General features: G+C 40.2%; 1 protein-coding gene across 13 annotated transcripts in view; it reads left to right on the top strand.

The window, feature by feature from the left end:
• Nucleotides 1-17,619, top strand: part of Elavl2 (ELAV like RNA binding protein 2) — a 125,920-nt gene that overhangs the window by 47,968 nt on the left and 60,333 nt on the right. For 5 of the 13 annotated variants that reach the window (XM_085839188.1, XM_085839189.1, XM_085839190.1 and 2 more), the window contains exon 2: nucleotides 16,768-16,883. The exons of 3 other annotated variants lie outside the window; for them this stretch is intronic. In XM_085839188.1, the coding sequence (XP_085695314.1) occupies nucleotides 16,806-16,883 (78 nt within the window). In that variant the 5' untranslated portion in view covers nucleotides 16,768-16,805. The remainder of the gene's footprint in view (nucleotides 1-16,767; nucleotides 16,884-17,619) is intronic. 5 more of the 13 variants (XM_029476744.2, XM_021159652.3, XM_021159655.3 and 2 more) reach the window with 1 other exon arrangement.

Below are 17,619 nucleotides of genomic sequence, written 5' to 3' on the forward strand. Positions count from 1 at the left end.
TATTTTAGCTTTATCTTTGGCTTTTTAGTTAACGAGACATCGTGAAAATGATACTTTACTCTAGTCTCTGCCTGGCATTATGGAAACCTTCAATACTGTGGAAGTTTAAGAGACTCTTGGAGACATCATTATTATTGCATGGTGGTGTCCTCTCTTTGTTCAAATCTCTATTTCTAGAAAATGGTAAATAATTGAGAGCTATTGTCTTAGGATTTTAAACAAATTGTACTCATATTTGCCAAGTGAATCTAGAGATAGTGTTGTTATGGTGCTTTGAAAACTTACTTAGGAGATAACAGCAGATTTTGGGGAGCACAGGAAAATGCATCCATCACCAATATTGTCCCTTTGTCCTGTTGTACAGCACACAGTCTTTAGGTTTTTGCCTTGGAACCACCTTGGTTCTGTGACTTGCCCGTTTTGCTGTTTTGAAGTAGGTTTTCATGGAAATCTATTTTAGTAAATTTAAAGGCAACAGAAAAAGTATGCATTAAACTTCTTTACACTCTACTCTGTTTTTAGGTACCCTCTTCTGTATCTTGAAATATAACTTGTGCTTTATCATGAACAGCTTTGAACTTGAGACAGGGTCATACTGTGTAGCACAGGAAGGCCTGAAGCCCTGAGCCTTCGCCATCATTCTCACTAGTGCTAAGGTCATTGCTAGGAGCTACAGTGCCAAGTTGCAAGTTTGTTGAATGTTAATTCCAAAGCTTACAGTATACTGTGAGATGACTGTCAGTTTGTCTTGGCGGGGGAATAGGTGAGGGTCAGATTCCCTACTGCTACCTTCCATGCTTGGGGTAAAGCATTCTATGCACTCTTTTTTTTTTTTTTCCAGTGTTTTGTTACCTCTGAATTCACTTTCTTCTTAATATCCAGGTATTTCTGTTCTGGAACTTGCTCTGTAGATCTCTACAGAAGAGCACTGCCTCTCGATTGCTGGAATTAAAAGCATGTGCCACCACCATACCACTGCCCTGCCCTTAGCCCCTGTCTTAGTTACTATTTTTTTGCTGTGAAGTGACACAATGACCAAGGAAACTCATAAAAGAGAGCATTTAATTGGGGGCTTGCTTACAGTTTCAGTGATGACTCTGTAACTGGTATGGTGGGTAGCCTGGAGCAGAAAGACCAGCTGACATGCTGTTAGAGCAGTAGCTTAGAGCTTACATCATAACCACAAGCATGGCACACACAGAGAGACTAATTGGGAACCAGCTATTGAAATCTCAAAGCCTATCCTCCATGACACACCTCTGCTAATGAGGCCACACCTCCTAGTCCTTCCTAAATGGTTCACCAGTTGTGGAAAAAGTATTCAATCTGAGCCTGTGGGGACCATGCTCATTCAAACCACCGCAATTCCTTATAAGTGACATTCCTAATTTGTATGGATAAAGGTGGCTTTCTCTTAGAACCCAGGGAAGTATCAGTAAGCCAAAGCAGATCTGATTTCCAAGTGCATTTAACACATGTTGTGGTAATATTAGGATATTAGTAATACAGAATTGGTGCTTCTGTTTTGCTTATTTCATGGATTATTTTGAAGATGAATAGATCTAAAATTAAAAATCCTCAGTTTAGGTAATTATGATATGTGTGAAGTATTTGTATCAATTTGCTCTCCCCAGCTTATTGTTGGAGTATCTCTGTACTGTGGCTACAGTGAATTCCTGGGACATTTATACTAGGGGTACCCTTACTTGCAAATCTCTGGTCACCTGGACCTGTCTGTCCATCATGAAGAATAGAAAAAGCTATGCACACTTTAGATCTTTTGCCTCTAGGCTGTCATATTATTTTAATTGGGACCTACATCACAGGAACCAGGATGACATGGCAGTCTTGGGAAAGCTGCAGAGGACACCTCCCATTCATAAGGGGTAGTGATATGTGATACCTCAATGGGACTGTAGATTCTGTTATAAACCCTCCCTGTCTTAGTCAATATTCTATTGCTGTGAAAAGACACCATGACCAGGTAACTCTTATAAAAGAAAGCACTTAATTGGGGCTGGCTTACAATTTCAGAAGTTTAGTCCATTATCATCGTAGTGAGGAGAATGGCGGCATACAGGCAGACATACAGGTGCTATAGAGATAGCTGAGAGTTCTACATGTGGATCTGAAAGCCTATGCCAAGTGACTCACTTCCTCCAACAAGGCCATACCTTCTGATGTCTTGCAAGTAGTAACTACTCCCTAATGATCAAGCATTGAAATATATGAGCCTATGGGGTCCATTCTTATTCCAACCCCTGTACTTCCCTAGACCCAACCTGTGTCTTCTTTCTCCTTGTTAGGAATGGGAAGTGGGTGAGAGAGGCTGACACCACTCCAGTGAGGTAGTTCAGTGGGTAAAGGTACTTGTAACTGTTTATCAAAATTGTTCTTCCTTGAAGAGTAATGCTTCCCACCCCCACCCCTCCTCCTCCAGCGTTTCCTGCAGTGTCAATTGCTAATAGTTTCTTGGTTAGTGGTGGAACTTTGTGTCTACCTGTCTCCAGGTTAGAAATTTTTCTGGTTTGAACCAGTGTAGATCTTGTGTGCGCTGTCAGTCTCTGTGTATTCATATGTGTTATCAGCCTTGTTATGTTTGGAAGACATTGTTTCCTTGGAGTCATTCATCACCAGTGGCTTTCTTAACACTTCCTCTTCCACGTAAATCTCTGAGCCTTGAGGCAGGAGGTGTTTGATGAGGACATCCTACTTAGGGCAGAGTATGCCAAAGTCTCTTACTGTCCATTATCCAGATGTCGGTCCGTCTCTGTGTTCATTACCGTCTACTCCAAGAAGCAGCTTCTCTGATGAGGCTTGAGTGATACGCTGGTCTATAGGTATAGCTATATGCCATTAGGAGTCATTTATTGTTATATTCCTTTAGCAGACAGAATATTTTACTAGATTTTTCTGTAGGGCCCATGATCTATCTAGTTTCAGGTTTTTGGCTTCTTTAGCAATGTCAAGTATGAATTCTATCTGATAGACTGGGCCTTACTCCAATCAAAGCTTGTTAATCCCATAACATTTGTGCCACCATTTCTCTTACTGATGGTTACTCTTCTCTTCCAGTAAGATGCAGAGTACCTTACAGCACCACAGATGCTAGTTAATAGAGGTCAAACTTCTAGTGGGTATCAGCTCAATTGGTCTGCGTTTAATGACCCAAGTGTTGTCAGTGTAGGGCCTTACTTACCATCAGGTTGTGGAGGGTAACAGGTAGCCTGTGATGTTTAGGGTCAGGTATATGGAGCCCCATTTGACCAATGACTCAACTCATTCCTGGTCCTGAGATGTATTTCAGTTCTAAATGAAGAAAACTACTGTTCTTTAGTTCCAACAAAGAAAGATATATGGGTCATTATAGGTAGAACAAAATGGTGTGCTGAGAGGTTCTGCAGAGCCCTGCACAGTGGTGCCTGCCAGCTTGGCCTTCATCTGACTGTGGTGAAATTCTGACCTTTGTGACCTTTAGTTGAAGTGTTCACCTGTCTCCACTTACTACTCTTGCTTCCATCTCCATGAGCATCTCTTTGTATGTACTCCATACTCTGGTTCTAGTAGTGAGTGTAGACTCACTTTCAGCTGAATTCCAGCACATGCAGTTTCCATGTTTTTGGAGTGAATTCTGGGTATATGCTTAACAAAGATGGGTTTAAACAAGCCTGTGTATGTGGGGCAATGGATTTACAAAAATGTTATTTATGCTACCCCAACACTGAATTTTAGTTAGAAGTTGTCAAAGAGTTCTGCCAAAGGAGGAGTGGTGTCTCCATTCTGTTTACAAAACTGAGTGAACGTTTTGAAGTGAGGCTGGAGAAATGGTTCTCTTCAGAAAAATGGTTAGGCTCTTTTTTGTCAAGCTATCTAGATTAAAATAATAGATGATGGTGAGAAATATTCCTTTTAGGCTGATTTGGAAGAACCTGCAGACATAATCACTCTAGTCTAACATGCATTGGCTAGCACTGGGCCCTTCTGAAAGTCTTATCAGTGATGAAAGACTGTTAACCACCAAGTGGTTTGCATGTTCAATGTACTGTTCTGCCAGAATTCCTTTAAAGAAATACTCACTTTACATAAGACAAAATTATAGTAGGGAGTGACTGCTACTCAGAAATCCAATCAGAAAAGATTCAGCCAGTGCATCTTTGTAATTTCAAACTTTGATAATATAGCAGAAGTTTATTTAATATTAACTGCACTGTGGATGCCATGTGCTCTTTCCTGTTATTCTCTAAAGCTTTAAACATTGGGAAGCCAATGCCTCATTTCTTTTTGTTCACATTCATGTCTAAACTCGGTTGTTTTAGTTAGAGGTAGTTTCCATAGCAGTGGGTGACTTTGCCTTTTTTTTTTTCCTATTGGATGAAACATTTAGCATAGGTCAGCCAGAATGGCTGTAGGTTCTGGAAGCTTTGCTTGTGTTCCTTTGACTTCTTGGGGTTCAAGGCTACTCAGGAAGGGGGAACTTGAAATGTTCATGTCTTGTGTACCCATGTTCTGCTCATCTTGTATAGGTGCCTGGTATCTCCAATGTGTCAGAGAAATTGTTTTCTGACCTGATTGCCTCTTCTAATCTTATACATTAGACCTAAGTTTAAGCACAGGGGTACACATTTCACATGTGATCTTGGTTTTATTTATGCTTCTTTGTTGAGATCTGCTTATCTTGAATTGTGACGTGGTGACAGTGTGACACACATACACCTGTCTTCTCTTCTCCCTCTGCTTACTGAAGCCTGTGTTCTAATTAAACCTAACAGCTAGGTTTTTGGTGGTAATGTTGGCTTAACTCAAAGCTCGAGGTTATACTGAAAGTAATTATGTTCTGAAAAGGATATGTGTATGTTAATGGCGGGCCACGGTTGCCTTTCCTGTACAGACAACCTAAGATGATTTTACTCATGCAGGTACTTGGGGTTGTGATAAAGACTCTTCCTCTTGGCAAGGAATGCAAGCCCACGTGGTTAAATAAGTGAGTGTACACCTGCTGCCTTGATTGCCTTCATGGCTATTATTCTGCTTTGTTAGAATTTTCGTGCTTATGACGAAAAGGCAAAGACATGTAAGGTGCCTGCGGGAGGTGTGGATTTCCAGAGCACTGGATAGTTATTATCTTGCCTGACTCGGTGTTTCTCAGAATCCTTGATGAAGGCAGTAATCTCCTCTTTGTAGATGGATGCTCCTTTTAGTCAGAAGAAAGGTACTGAGGATGCTGCAGGTGAAGAGAGCTTGAATAGCAGGGGAAAGCAGAACTGGAAGTGAATGGAACTCTTGGGGAATGGCTAGGATTTATTGTGTGCCATGGCAGTGCTGGGCATGTGATAAACAGATGGCAACTTCCTTAGGGAGGTGAGGCAGCATAGAGTCAGCAAAAGCTTTGCAAAGAGATGGTTGTAGGATGTTGGCTATTTGGGGGAAGCTCCATGTAGTTTGGAACTGGAAAGTACATTGCAAATGGGGTAAGCACGCAAGCAAAGGAGACTTTCAATGGGCTTCTAACCCTGGTTTCAGAGCCCAGTGTTTCTGCTTTGTACACAAGTAATGAAATCCTCATTTATAGGTGGGCTAGGTGAGGTACAAGCCTAGAATCCTAGCTCTCTGAGAGACTGAGGCAGGAGGATCATAAGTTCAAAGCCTGCCTGAACTACAGTATGAGTTTAAGGGCAGCCTAAGCAACTCAGACCTTGAGACCTTGTCTCAATAAAGAAAGAAGGCTGAGAATATGGCTCACACAGCACAACACCTACTTCGCAAGTACCAGGCCTACCTGCCTTCTATATTCCTCTCATTTGTAAATTGAAGGTGATATATATAGCTCATTGAAAATAATATATAGAGCTCATAATGTGCATGATGATTAAATGAAAAATTTAAATTATTTGGCATAGAATAAGTAGTCAATAAACAATAGCCTTTTTTCTTCTACCTTTCCCTGTTTTAGTCAAAGGATTCATTGAATTCTCCAAAAGGCAGTTATATTAACAACCTTTTTTTGTATCAAAATTATGCAAAATCTGTGGAGGATTCAGGGTGCCTTATTTTTCTTTTAATTAAACATCTCATAACCACAGTTAATGCAGGCTTATAAAAACCATGTTTAAATTTAGGTTGGCTTGAATGGAAGAAGCATGATGAGGGAAAGTGAGTGACCCTGATTGTGAACAGACACCCCTCCAGCACTATATGGTGTGTATTATCAGTCTAGGTTCTAGATTCTCTACTTCCAAGCAGAAGAAGATGCTTGCCTCATCCAAATAAGCAGGGTGGGTGGTGAATTCTGAGTATTAAAGTTCTAAGAGTCTGAGCAGTACAAGATGAAATAATACCAAGGTGGGAAGGAGGAAAGCCAGGTGGATTTTTTTTTTTTTTAAAAGTAGGGCATGCACTTAAAAAAAATGTATTCACTTTACATCTCACTGTCCCCCTTCCGGTCACCCCATCCCACAATCCTTCTTCCCTTCTCCTCTGAGTGTGTAGGCGGGCTCTCCTGGGTATCTACACCCCCCACCCCCAGGCCCATTAAGTTTCTGCAAGGCTAGGCAATCCTCTCCCACTGAGGCCAGACAAGGCAGCTCTGATAGAAGAACATATCCCAGGGACAGGCAACAGCTCTTGGGATACTCCCTACTCCAGTTGTTCAGGACCCACATGAAGAGCAAGCTGCACAAATGCTATGTATATGTGGGGAGGCCTAGGTCCAGCCCGTGTATATTCTTTGGTTGGTGATTCAGTCTCTGAGAGCTCCAACGGTCCAGGTTAGTTGACTCTGTTGTTCTACTTGTGGAGTTCCCATCCCCTCCAGGGCCAGCAATCCTTCCTCTTATTCTTCCCCAAGCTCCACCTACTTTTTATCTGTGAATGTAGGCATTTGTCTGAGTCAGCTGCTGGGTGGAGCCTCTCAGAGGATAACCTTGCTAGTCTCCTGTCTAAAAAGCATAACAGAGTATCATTAATAATGTCAGGGATTAGTGCTTGCTTGCCCATGGGAAGGGTCTCAAGATGAGCTGGTTATTGGCTGGCAGTTCTCTTAGTCTCTGCTCCATTCCCATGACTGCATTTCCTGTAGACAGGATAAATTTTGGTTGAAAAGTTTTGTAGGTGGGTTGGTATCCCTATTACTCTGTTGGGGTGCCTGGCTGGCTACAAGAGGTGGCCTCTTCAGGTTCCATATCCCCAATGCTGTCAGTCACAGCTAAGATCACCCGCATTAATTCTTGGGCCCTTCCCTTATGCCAGGGCTCTGTCTCATCCTAGAGATGCCCCCTACCTTCTCACCATCCAAACCCCTCCCCCATCAGTTGTAGATTGCCATTCATTCTCATGGCCATCTGGCCATCTCTCCTGGCCCTCCCTTCAGCAGATCCTGACCTCCCTCCCAACTCCCCTCCCCATCTCTTCTCCTTTCCATATCTCTCCTTCCTCTACCACTCATGACTATTTTATTCCCCCTTCTAAGTTAGATTTGCGCACTCCTCACTTGTGCCTTCCTTGGGTTTAGCTTCTGTGGCTCTGTGAAGTGTAACATGAGTATTTATTTTATGGCTGATATCCATTTATAAGTGAGCACGTACCATGCATGTTCTTTTGGAACTGGGTTACCACACTTAGGATAATATTCTCAAGTTCCATCCATTTGCCTGCAAAATTCATGTTGTCTTTATTTTTAATAGCTGAATAATATTCCATATCATGGTTGTATCACATTTTCTTTATCCGTTCTTCAGTTGAGGGACATCTAGGTTGTTTCCAGTTTCTGGCTATTATGAATAAAGCTGCTATGAACATAGGTGAACAAGTGTGTTTGTGGGATGGTGGAGTATCTTTTTGGTATATGCTCAGGAATGGGATAACTGGGATTTGAGGTAGAACTATTGAAGGGATGCACTTTTAAAGTAAGGCAAGTTAAATAGATAAAGCTGTAATCCAGATGTGAGGCAGTGCTTGGGCTGTTGACACTGTCTATATTTAAATACAGTATTTAGAAATCTGGGGTTAAAAATTGCAGCAATTGAAGTAAAAATTTCCATCTTTCTTTGTCACAGTTTGTGACTGTGCTAAATGTAGTTTAACATAGCAGCATCTGCTTTAGATGTCCAGGATGGGCAATGACACTAATGATTAGGAAAATGTTTTCTGTCCAGTGTTCCCATTTCATATGAGAGCCTTCTGAAATTCTGGAGTCTTGTTGCCCATCTAGATGTTAGGAGCTGCAAAAGGTGTTATCCAAGCTTAACCTGAAAGACTGACAGATTTTCTATGGTAGCATTTTAAAGAAGCAGTTTTCTTTGTCTAATGGTAATGATACCAGCCTCATACTCATTAAGCACTTTAGTTTGTAAAGTGCTTTGACATATTTTCTGCTTGATATTTGTACATAACAAAAGCTTTTAAAGAAAGTAGGCCCTTTCCCTCCTCCCCGTTTCTCTCTTCCGAGAAAATAGATAATTCGAGGGCTAAATGGTTTGAGTCTCTGGAAAGTTTTTCTTAGGTTCACAGACATCTCTACCTTCTTCATTCCTTGTAGTCACCAGGTGATAGGTCCTGTTTTCAATAACTTGAAAATATGCTGTGTATATTACACAGGTGATTCTGCACACAGAGACTTACACCTTTGTCCCACTGTTCAGTTCTAACTCAGGGACTTGTAGTGACCCTGAAGCATGTATTTGGAGTGTACTCTGCACTACTGATGTGAGTATGGCATGGAAGTCGGAGCCCACAGAAGTGGAGTGAGCACAGTCTTTGCTCTGTAAGAGGGCAGGGGCATTGCCTGGGGGCTGAAGCACCTTGACTTGTTTCCCTCTTAGAAGGGATGTCTGGGTCTGTATGAGAGGTGGGATTAGTAAGGTGTGAGGAAAAGAAATGTGTCACTGTTGTGTGGTGGTAGCTTAGCTTTAACTCGCGGACATTCTTAGGCAACCTATCTGCTAGAAATGTCCTTGGGATGCTTCCTCCAAACTCTCCTCTTATTGGAATTAAAAATAAAAGATAACATGTTAATTGATGCAAATTGTTGGAATGTAGTAAATAACCAGAACTTTAATTACCATAACAAGTCACAGATGTACCTAAGCCATTTTTTTCCTTGCTGGGATGTAGGTTTTAAATAAAACTGCCATTAGAGGAGAGAGTAGGAGAGCTGGATCAAGGGAAATAAAATAATTATCTTGGTGTGACTCTTGTCTTTAAAGATGCCCCAACTTACCTCACTAAATAATTCATATTCATGTGTCTAAATTGAATTCATTTACCCCCTTGGGACTTCACACAACCTAAAAGAAAAATGTTACATAGGTAAATTCCAGTAAGGAGGCTCGCTTTTCTGAGACAAGGGAAATGGATTATCATGGACAAGACAAAGGAGGGCGTTACTCTGCTTCCCTGATGCCTTAATCATTGTACAGTTTTATGTGTCCTAGTATATTATCTCTTAGTTTCTAGTTGCTTCTAAGTCCTACAGATTAGTAATCTCGCAGCGTTATGAGGAAAATATACATACCTTGTTGTATCAGCTGACACTTCAGGTGCTTTTATTTTTATATAAACTGCTTAGGGTTAAACACTAGCTATAGCATTTGAGATTCTTTTTCTTTTTTCTTTTTTCCTTTTCCTTTTTTTTTTTTTTTTTTTTTTTTTGTCCTTTTAAATGACAGTGAAGAGTAAAATGTTACCCTAAGTGGCCATATGGAGGATTGTGGCCCTTTATAACAGATGTGAGTTAAAAAGTGGTATTTCTGTCCATAAGCCTTCCTTGTCTTTTATATTCCCTTTGAAATTAAGCATTCCTCCTGTTCTGGATCTTAAATATGACAGAATATTTTAGTGTCTCTATCATACAGAGGAACCATGTTTTTAACCTACCTTATGAAAACACTCAACTACTGGGATTAATTTGAGGATTTCCAATCAGCCTTTCACAAAGTGTTCTACCCTGAGGGAGTTCCTGATAGCTGTGATTTCTGTAGAAGAATGTGAAGTTAATCCAATTTCTGTGCTGATGACGATGTGAGCTGTCTTAATTTAGCAGTTCACATCTATCTGCCTGTATGAAACAACCCTGCTACAGAAACAGAAGGCATAATTGACTTGATTCTCACTATACTCCTGTTCCCTTTTAGCTTCTCCAGCCAAATAATGCCTTGGAAATTAATTAGGCCCACTGAGGCTGGGATGAAAGAATGGGGTGGTGATGATTCATCACCAGAAGTTAATGGTTTAGTATATAAAATGCTTTAACCCAGACATAGTCAACCCACAGGCCCATTTCACTATTCTACAGTAGGACAAATGGCCCCATTGAAGGGGAGTGTACGCTCACTTCACATTTACTAAATGGTGTCTGTAATTTTAAAACTTTTGGGGGAAAACAGATTTTTCTTGTTCTAGAGTGATTTAGATAGATTCTTAATACAAACCAACTTTCTTGGAGTGGTAGCACGTACATTCATTCATTCATTCATTCATTCATTCCTTTGTTGTTTCGAGACAGGGTTTTCCTGTGTAGCCTTTGCTGTCCTAGAACTAGCTCTGTAGACCAGACTGGTCTCAAACTCGCAGAAATCTGCCTGCTTCTGCTCCCTGAGTGCTGGGATTAAATGCATGCACCATCATGTCAGATACGGGTGGTGATACTTTAAGACCAGATTCCATGAAGTAGCCCAGGCTGGCTTTAACTCAGTCATACATGAGGGCTGGGATTGCAGGCATGTGAAAACTTGTTGCATGATTTTAGCCTGTAAAATGAAAAGATGGTTGAGTTTTACATTTGCTATTAAATGGATGAATAGTGAATTATTTTTTGAAGAATACACTGTAAAGAATTCTTGCAAAGAATAAGCTTGATTTACTACCCACTTATTTTTATGCAAGGTTTCCTGAGACTTTTTCCTTCTCTTTTTCCAGCTCTCTGTGTGGAAACCTTTCCTTTGTTTATTCATCTTGTATTCTTAGTCCCTAGCAAATAATACATATTTTGGTGATTTTGTTCAAATACAAGTAGTTGGAAAGAAAACCAGGTTGGTTTTTTTTTTGTTTGTTTGTTTCTGTTTTTTTTTTTGTTTCTGTTTGTTTTGTTTTTTGATGGTGAATTTAAGTAGTTTGCTGATTCAAAGTGTACCATTGAGCTATATGCTTTCTCTAGAGTATATCCAGAATTTGATGGTTTCTCCCTGACAGCACCTTGGTCAAAGTCTCTGTCATCCTTATGTGCCTGGGTTACTGTGATTACTAGCTTGCCTGACCTCACCTCATTTCTTCAGATTTGCTGAGCCCTGCTGGTCCTCCCACTCAGGAGCCACATAGAACTCTTTATCTTGAAACACTTTCATAGTTTCTTTTCTTCAGATGACCTTCAAGGCCCTATGTGATCTGGCTTCTTCACCTCTTTGACTAGCCTCTCACTCGCCATGTAGCTCTTCATTGCTCAATACAGCAGCCTAACTTTGACCTGCCTGGAATATTTGTCTTGATAGTTCAGTGGGGTCTACAATTGTTTTCTCTTACATCCCAAATTGCTGTAACAGAACAAGTAGCAGCTTTGTTTTTTAAACACAATACATGGCACTGTCTGACACATTATAGGTCAGGAGTCCATTCGAAGTAGGTCTGAGTCATCGAAGATGAAGTCCCTCTGGAGGCTTGAGGAGAACAGGTTTCCTTTCTGCTTTATCCACTTTACCTATTAGAGGCCGACTGAAGTCCTCATGATGCTGTGACTTCTGGAAAGTGTGACTTTCTCATCTCCTCCTTTGATATACAGGAGTCATGGATAATTCTCTGCAATCTCCTGGATGGTATAGGACAATCTAATGTTTATAAGATCTGTTTATTAGCATTCTTCATTCCCCTTGCTGTGTAACATGACAGATTCACAGACTTAGGGGAATGGGATGCAGACATCTTGGGTGGACTCTATTCTCTCTGCACAGCAACCAGTTTACTTTCTTTGAAAAATACTGCCTCAAAGGTTATCTTCTCAATGACATCTGCTGCTTATTAATTGAAACTACCACCATTATCTCCCCATTCTCAATGCTACTTCCTCTGCTCTACATTTTCCTTCATTTCAAAGCATGCTTTCTCTATATGTGTTCTTTCTGGTTCTGCTTTATACATCTTCTATTGCATGTGTGCACCCTGGTACTTTTTTTCTTGCAGTCTAAAACTTCCCATAGACCCTAAGAGGTGCATGCAGATGTCTGTTGAATGGAGGAGCAGGAAGGGAAGGGTGAGCAAGTCTTTTTAATTTAATTTATTTTCCAACTGGCTAACATGATTGGCACAGAATAAGGGGGGGGGGTGAGTTTGGGGCCTTGAACTCACCTTCATCCACAAAGCTCAAAGTCTTTAATCCTGCCAGCTCTGAATCCAAACCTACAGATGCATCAAAAGACACTTGACTTGTGTGTAGAAGCTGTAATGGGCCAATAGATAGTTCTAGCTGCTGAAGAAAGTTTCTTGTTGTATTCCTTCAGTGGGTTGGTCCGTTTCTAATCTCAAGGACAAATATCTGAGTCTGAGGTTGAAGAATTCGTGGAGCCGATGAGATAAAGTGGCATAAGGTTGACTTGACAGGAGTTTTATGATCCAGGGGTTTCTATGAAGCTTAAAGACCAATTATTGTGAAGGACCTATGAAACAGAGTTCTAAAGAAGACACACCAACTATTCATCCTCGTAACTCATGGGTTATCTCTGATTTCAAAGCTTGGTTGAATATTCTTTTGTTTACTTAAAAAAAAATCCAGAAATGTATCATGAAGCTGTCCTTTTCAAGGAGTTCAGTGGGAACAATAAAGTATTAACTGCAAGCAGTGGTGACCCCCACAGACATATAATTTCATCTGTCCTCATGCTGCTTACTCTGCTCTCATAATCCATGCCCCTGCCTACTTTATGTTCCAGTTTCTTAGCGTGAGTTTACTAAAGGAAGAAGGTGTTTGATCAGGATTCCATCTCCCCCAACTCTACTTTTTAAACTTTAGAGATAGGTGACTTCCTTCCACCTTGTAACTTAAACTTGGTATTTAGAGGAAGTCTTGCTGTACAGAGGGAGGACATTACAAGGGTTCTGCCCTGGTGATGTACACCTAGCCCTAATGAGTGTAAAGTCCAAGTTCATTGTATCCAAACTGGATATTGTAGTCTGAGAGAGACACTTGTCCTTGCCTTTAGCAATGATGAATCTTTTTTAGAGACATCATTTGTATTTGCCTAGCCTTCCTAGCCAGTATCAAATTAAAACCATTTAAGACCTGTAACTTAATAATGGATTTCTGAATTCTTTTCTGAAAATTTATTTTCTGTTGGCTTGGCTTCTGTTCTCTTGGCTTTTGACCATTTTGCTAAGTGATCCCTAAATCCCACATGGTCTATCTTCATAACTTCATACTGGACAGAGGCATGAAACTTACCTGTGCCATATTTCAGGATTTGTTCTGACTTTTGAGTTTTTATAGCTGGCAAACTGTTCTTGATGTAGAAATCACACACCTGTTCACTTCAGAGATAAATGGTTTCCTTTGCTAAGACCTGTAATACCAATGTGTATTTCAGGGAGTGAAGGTAACTGGTGGAATGCTCCCAAAATGGAAAGTGTTCTTTCATTGTTATGTTTGTTGTGAAATATTTGAGGCAGGGCAGAAAAACAAACTGTTGAGTTTACATATATTAAAGATGGTGTGATTCACCCTTTCAATCCCTAACTCTGAAGAAACTGCTCTTGTTCCCTGGTACAGATCTTTCCAAGGGAGACCATCAGCAAAGCAAGAGAGTAAGGCACTGGGCTTGTTTGAGGGACAAAGAAGGCTCAGATGCCAAAGCTGGTAATAATAAAGGATGCAGGGTGCTCAGCTCAGTGTCTGTAGTGTACCTCGTGTTTGATCTGATAGGTAGCAGGTGGCTGTTGATGGTTTAGGAAAAGTTAATGTGACTTGAGATGAGGAAGGACCATTGGAGAGGCTATAAGTCTGAGAGTTCATATCACTTTTAATTGTTCTCCACCCCTTTAATGCAGTGGTAGTTTTCATACTCCCAGGCTTAACTCATGATAGACCAGTGTGGTACCAATGGACCAGATTGCCAGCCTGAGAACTGGCACGTTCAGTATGAGGATGGTAAACACAGCAGAGGAGTAGAATGTTGGGCAGACTGAACCAGCCTTATAGGAGCTTTGGAATGATCATCTCGTCACACTGCTATGACTCTGACTTGTATAGGTGTGCTCTCTCTATCTGATGGAATTTAAGCTTAGGAGTCTGCTCTCCTAGCTCACTCATAACACCAGGTGAATTTAATCTCAAGGTATTTTAAAAGTGTTTTTTGACGAGTCTGACTTACATGGTGACTCTTTGGAAGAGGTTTTAAAATAGCAGAGATTATCTTAGTTTACAGAATGTTTTTGCTGTTGTTTTGTTTTTAAACTAGGGATATAAAGAAATGGAGACTTTTCATGTTTTTATATGTAGCTGGGAAACTGCTGGGCCAGTGTGACTTCTCGAATTCTTACTGTTGCCACCTATGAGAAACACAGTGCTAGTTTTGATCTCAGAATTCCACCAGTGTTAAGAACATGTAGATGCACAAGTACACAGTAATGTTTGCAGGAAGTATACATAATTGAAAGAAAAGGGAAGAAAAAAATGAAACATGGAAAGCTTTAGTGTCTGTGGTAGCGAAATTATACAACCATGAAGAGAAAAAGCTCCCTTCCTCCCTTGCCCTGTGAGGCCCATGCTCCCATCAAAGGGTTCCTCACCATTATCCCTTGTAGCTCAGTGCAAGTATAGAATATTCTAGATTGATTTATGAAAGTGCCTTTTCATAAGTTATTGTGCTGAGAATAACAGGATAAAAAGCAATCTGAATTGGCACAATTGATGTCTAAATTAAGAGATGAACATATATGAAACATTTTTTTAAGCCTTAAAATTAATGGCTCTGTTTCACTGCAATACAGACAGCTTTTTCTCCTTTCCAAAGAGCCTCAGAGCCAGTAGAGTCTATAAATAGTGCACAGCCGGTTTGTCTGTGGTGGATTGAGTGGAGCAGAATCACCTGTCCTTAAGTGAAGGGGAAGTAGCTTTACATTTTTAGTAACTGAGTTGTTGGCCAGCATAAAGGTAAGGGCCATGTGAGCAACTTATTTATAACTTCCCATAAAGGTGTGTGTCTGCCTCAAGCGGAGAGACTGTCTGGCTCTGGGAATGTAAAAGTGCAGTGGAATCACTTTCCATCAGCGGCCTTCTCGGCTTAGTGGCTTCAGTTGAGACTGTTCCTATCTCTGGGGCTTGCAGAGGAGGGGTGTCAGGAGATCAGCTCATTAGTGTCTCTCTCCTATGGAATATAGGGGATGAGGCCATTCAATCATTTTAACCATGGTTTTAGATAATGTTTGGATATTAACTCCTGAATGTATCCTGGGCATACATTTTGGCTTGGTTTAACCTGTTGGGTGTGGTTGTCCTGCTCCATAGTTGGGCTCTTGTCAAACTCTTTCATGGCTATAAATAAAGCACTTTACTATCTCAGGTTAAGTGTAACTGTACGATGATGAACTGTACAATGAAAGACAGCAGGGTTAGACTAAATTCTCTGGCTAAGGTGGGAGAAGGAAGAACAGCAGGACATTTGCATGCATCCATGAGAAGCCTTTAAATCCTTTCACAGATGCCAGAGTCCACTCTGTTCACATTTCGTGTGAATCGTGTGCAGTCAGGCTTTTCACTCTGAAGCTCAAACTTGCAATTCCTAAAATATAAGGAGATAGTTTTCTCAGCCCTTGTTCATTATTTATTTCTGAGCCTGAATTTTCCTATTACTATGTTTGTCATTTTAAGCATATGGGTTTATAGCTAAAAAGTAAAGGTTGGCTTTTGGGCCACTATCAGAGCTCCGTTTAGTTTTCAGGCAAGCTGAAATAAAGGATAAATGGCCTATTAATGCTATTGGAGGCCTCATGGCAGGACTAATTTTCAAGTATGCTGGGTTCACAATTTACATATTATAAAAGTGTTCACTTGATATCATTAGGGGACAAAGCTGACATCCTACACACTCATTACTCCAATAAATAAATAAATACATAATCCTATTTATTGATCTAATTATTTCAACTGAAAGATACTGGTTTACTGCCTCTTGGTATATGTGAACAGTTCTGGGTGAAACTGGTAGAGACTAGTGTGACTGTAGTGGCAGAATACCCTCAGGGGAACTCGATTCCCTTTTAATTTGAAGTCCCAAGATTAAGGATCATTTGTAGTATAATGTAACAGTGTGGGCAAATACAGCTTCGCTTAATGTCCCTTTGATATTTAGGAGAGAGAATGCTTTTATGCAAAGCAATCACTTTATGAATCGCTTGACTGCTTTTCTCACTAAAATTTCATTCACATTTCCTCCCTTCTCCCACATCCATGAGAGGACTGCATGCAGTAGTATTTTCATTTCATTTATTTATTTATTTTTATTATTTTTGAAACGGAATTTAAAGTAGCTTTTAAAGATAGCTATCAAGACAAGTAGGTAGTACTGTTTTAAAATCAGACTTTAGCTACAAATACTTAACATTTATGCAAGAAAACTACATGTTAAAATAAATTTGGAGAGATTAGATTGGAATTGCCTCAAATTCAATGAAGCCCCACTGCATGGACGATGCTGGGAAAATGAAGACAATCACTGTAAATTTGTGCAAGCTAACATGTTACATTACCTTGCTCTACTCTAACGTATGGTACTTTTTGTGTCCATATTGCAGACGGCAACTCCAAACTAACATGGCAGTCAGACTGTGTGATGTGGCTTCTCTGCTTAGAAGCGGTTCGTGGGCAGCAGAGCCTTGGACCGGGGTCTGTGGGATTTTTCTTAAATTCTGTAGGCTACTTTTTTTTTAGCATGTTGCAGAAGTGCCGAGGCCATACCAAACACTTGAATCTTTAATTTGGCATACTACTCATTCTTACGTACTATGGTATGGCCATCATTAAGTATTAAAAGCACATTGCAATTTTAACTGTGGTGGTATATATAGATCAGAACCGTGCTGTTATATGTAACTGAAATAATTGAAATTAGGACTTTAGTGCAGACTCAAAAGAATGACAAGCTTTTTTTTTTAAAAAACAAAACAAAAACAAAAACAAAAGTTTTGGTATGGTCTGAATACTAAGTTACCGTAATTCTTTACATTCTGTTTACTATGTATTTTTTTGGTTACTACATTTTGAAGTTATTTACAATTCCTGATTCTAAAAAAATTTTTGAAATTGTAAATCTGGCTGAAAAACTATTTGCCCAGTAACTGTTGAAAGACTGTGCATTCTGTGAACAGTTGTGTTGAGCCTATCAATGGAATATGCATTATTTGGAAAATATAGCACATTAGTATCATTTTATTCAGAGCAGATGGTCCTATAGCTGAAAGATGCTGTGATTTTTTTTTTTTTCAGTGCACACAGCCTACTGCAGCTGTTCACTTGAATGTTGGCTTAGGAGCTCATTCTTGCCACCTGAACATGGAAATAAATGTGCAATTAAGTGAGAGTGTTTGCTGTCCTGACTACACCCTACTCATTTCAGTCAATGAACGCTTATACTTCACACACCATCC

This window comes from Mus caroli, unplaced genomic scaffold (assembly GCF_978045245.1).
Source record: "Mus caroli unplaced genomic scaffold, Mus_caroli_1 scaffold_6, whole genome shotgun sequence".
NCBI lineage: Eukaryota > Metazoa > Chordata > Mammalia > Rodentia > Muridae > Mus > Mus caroli.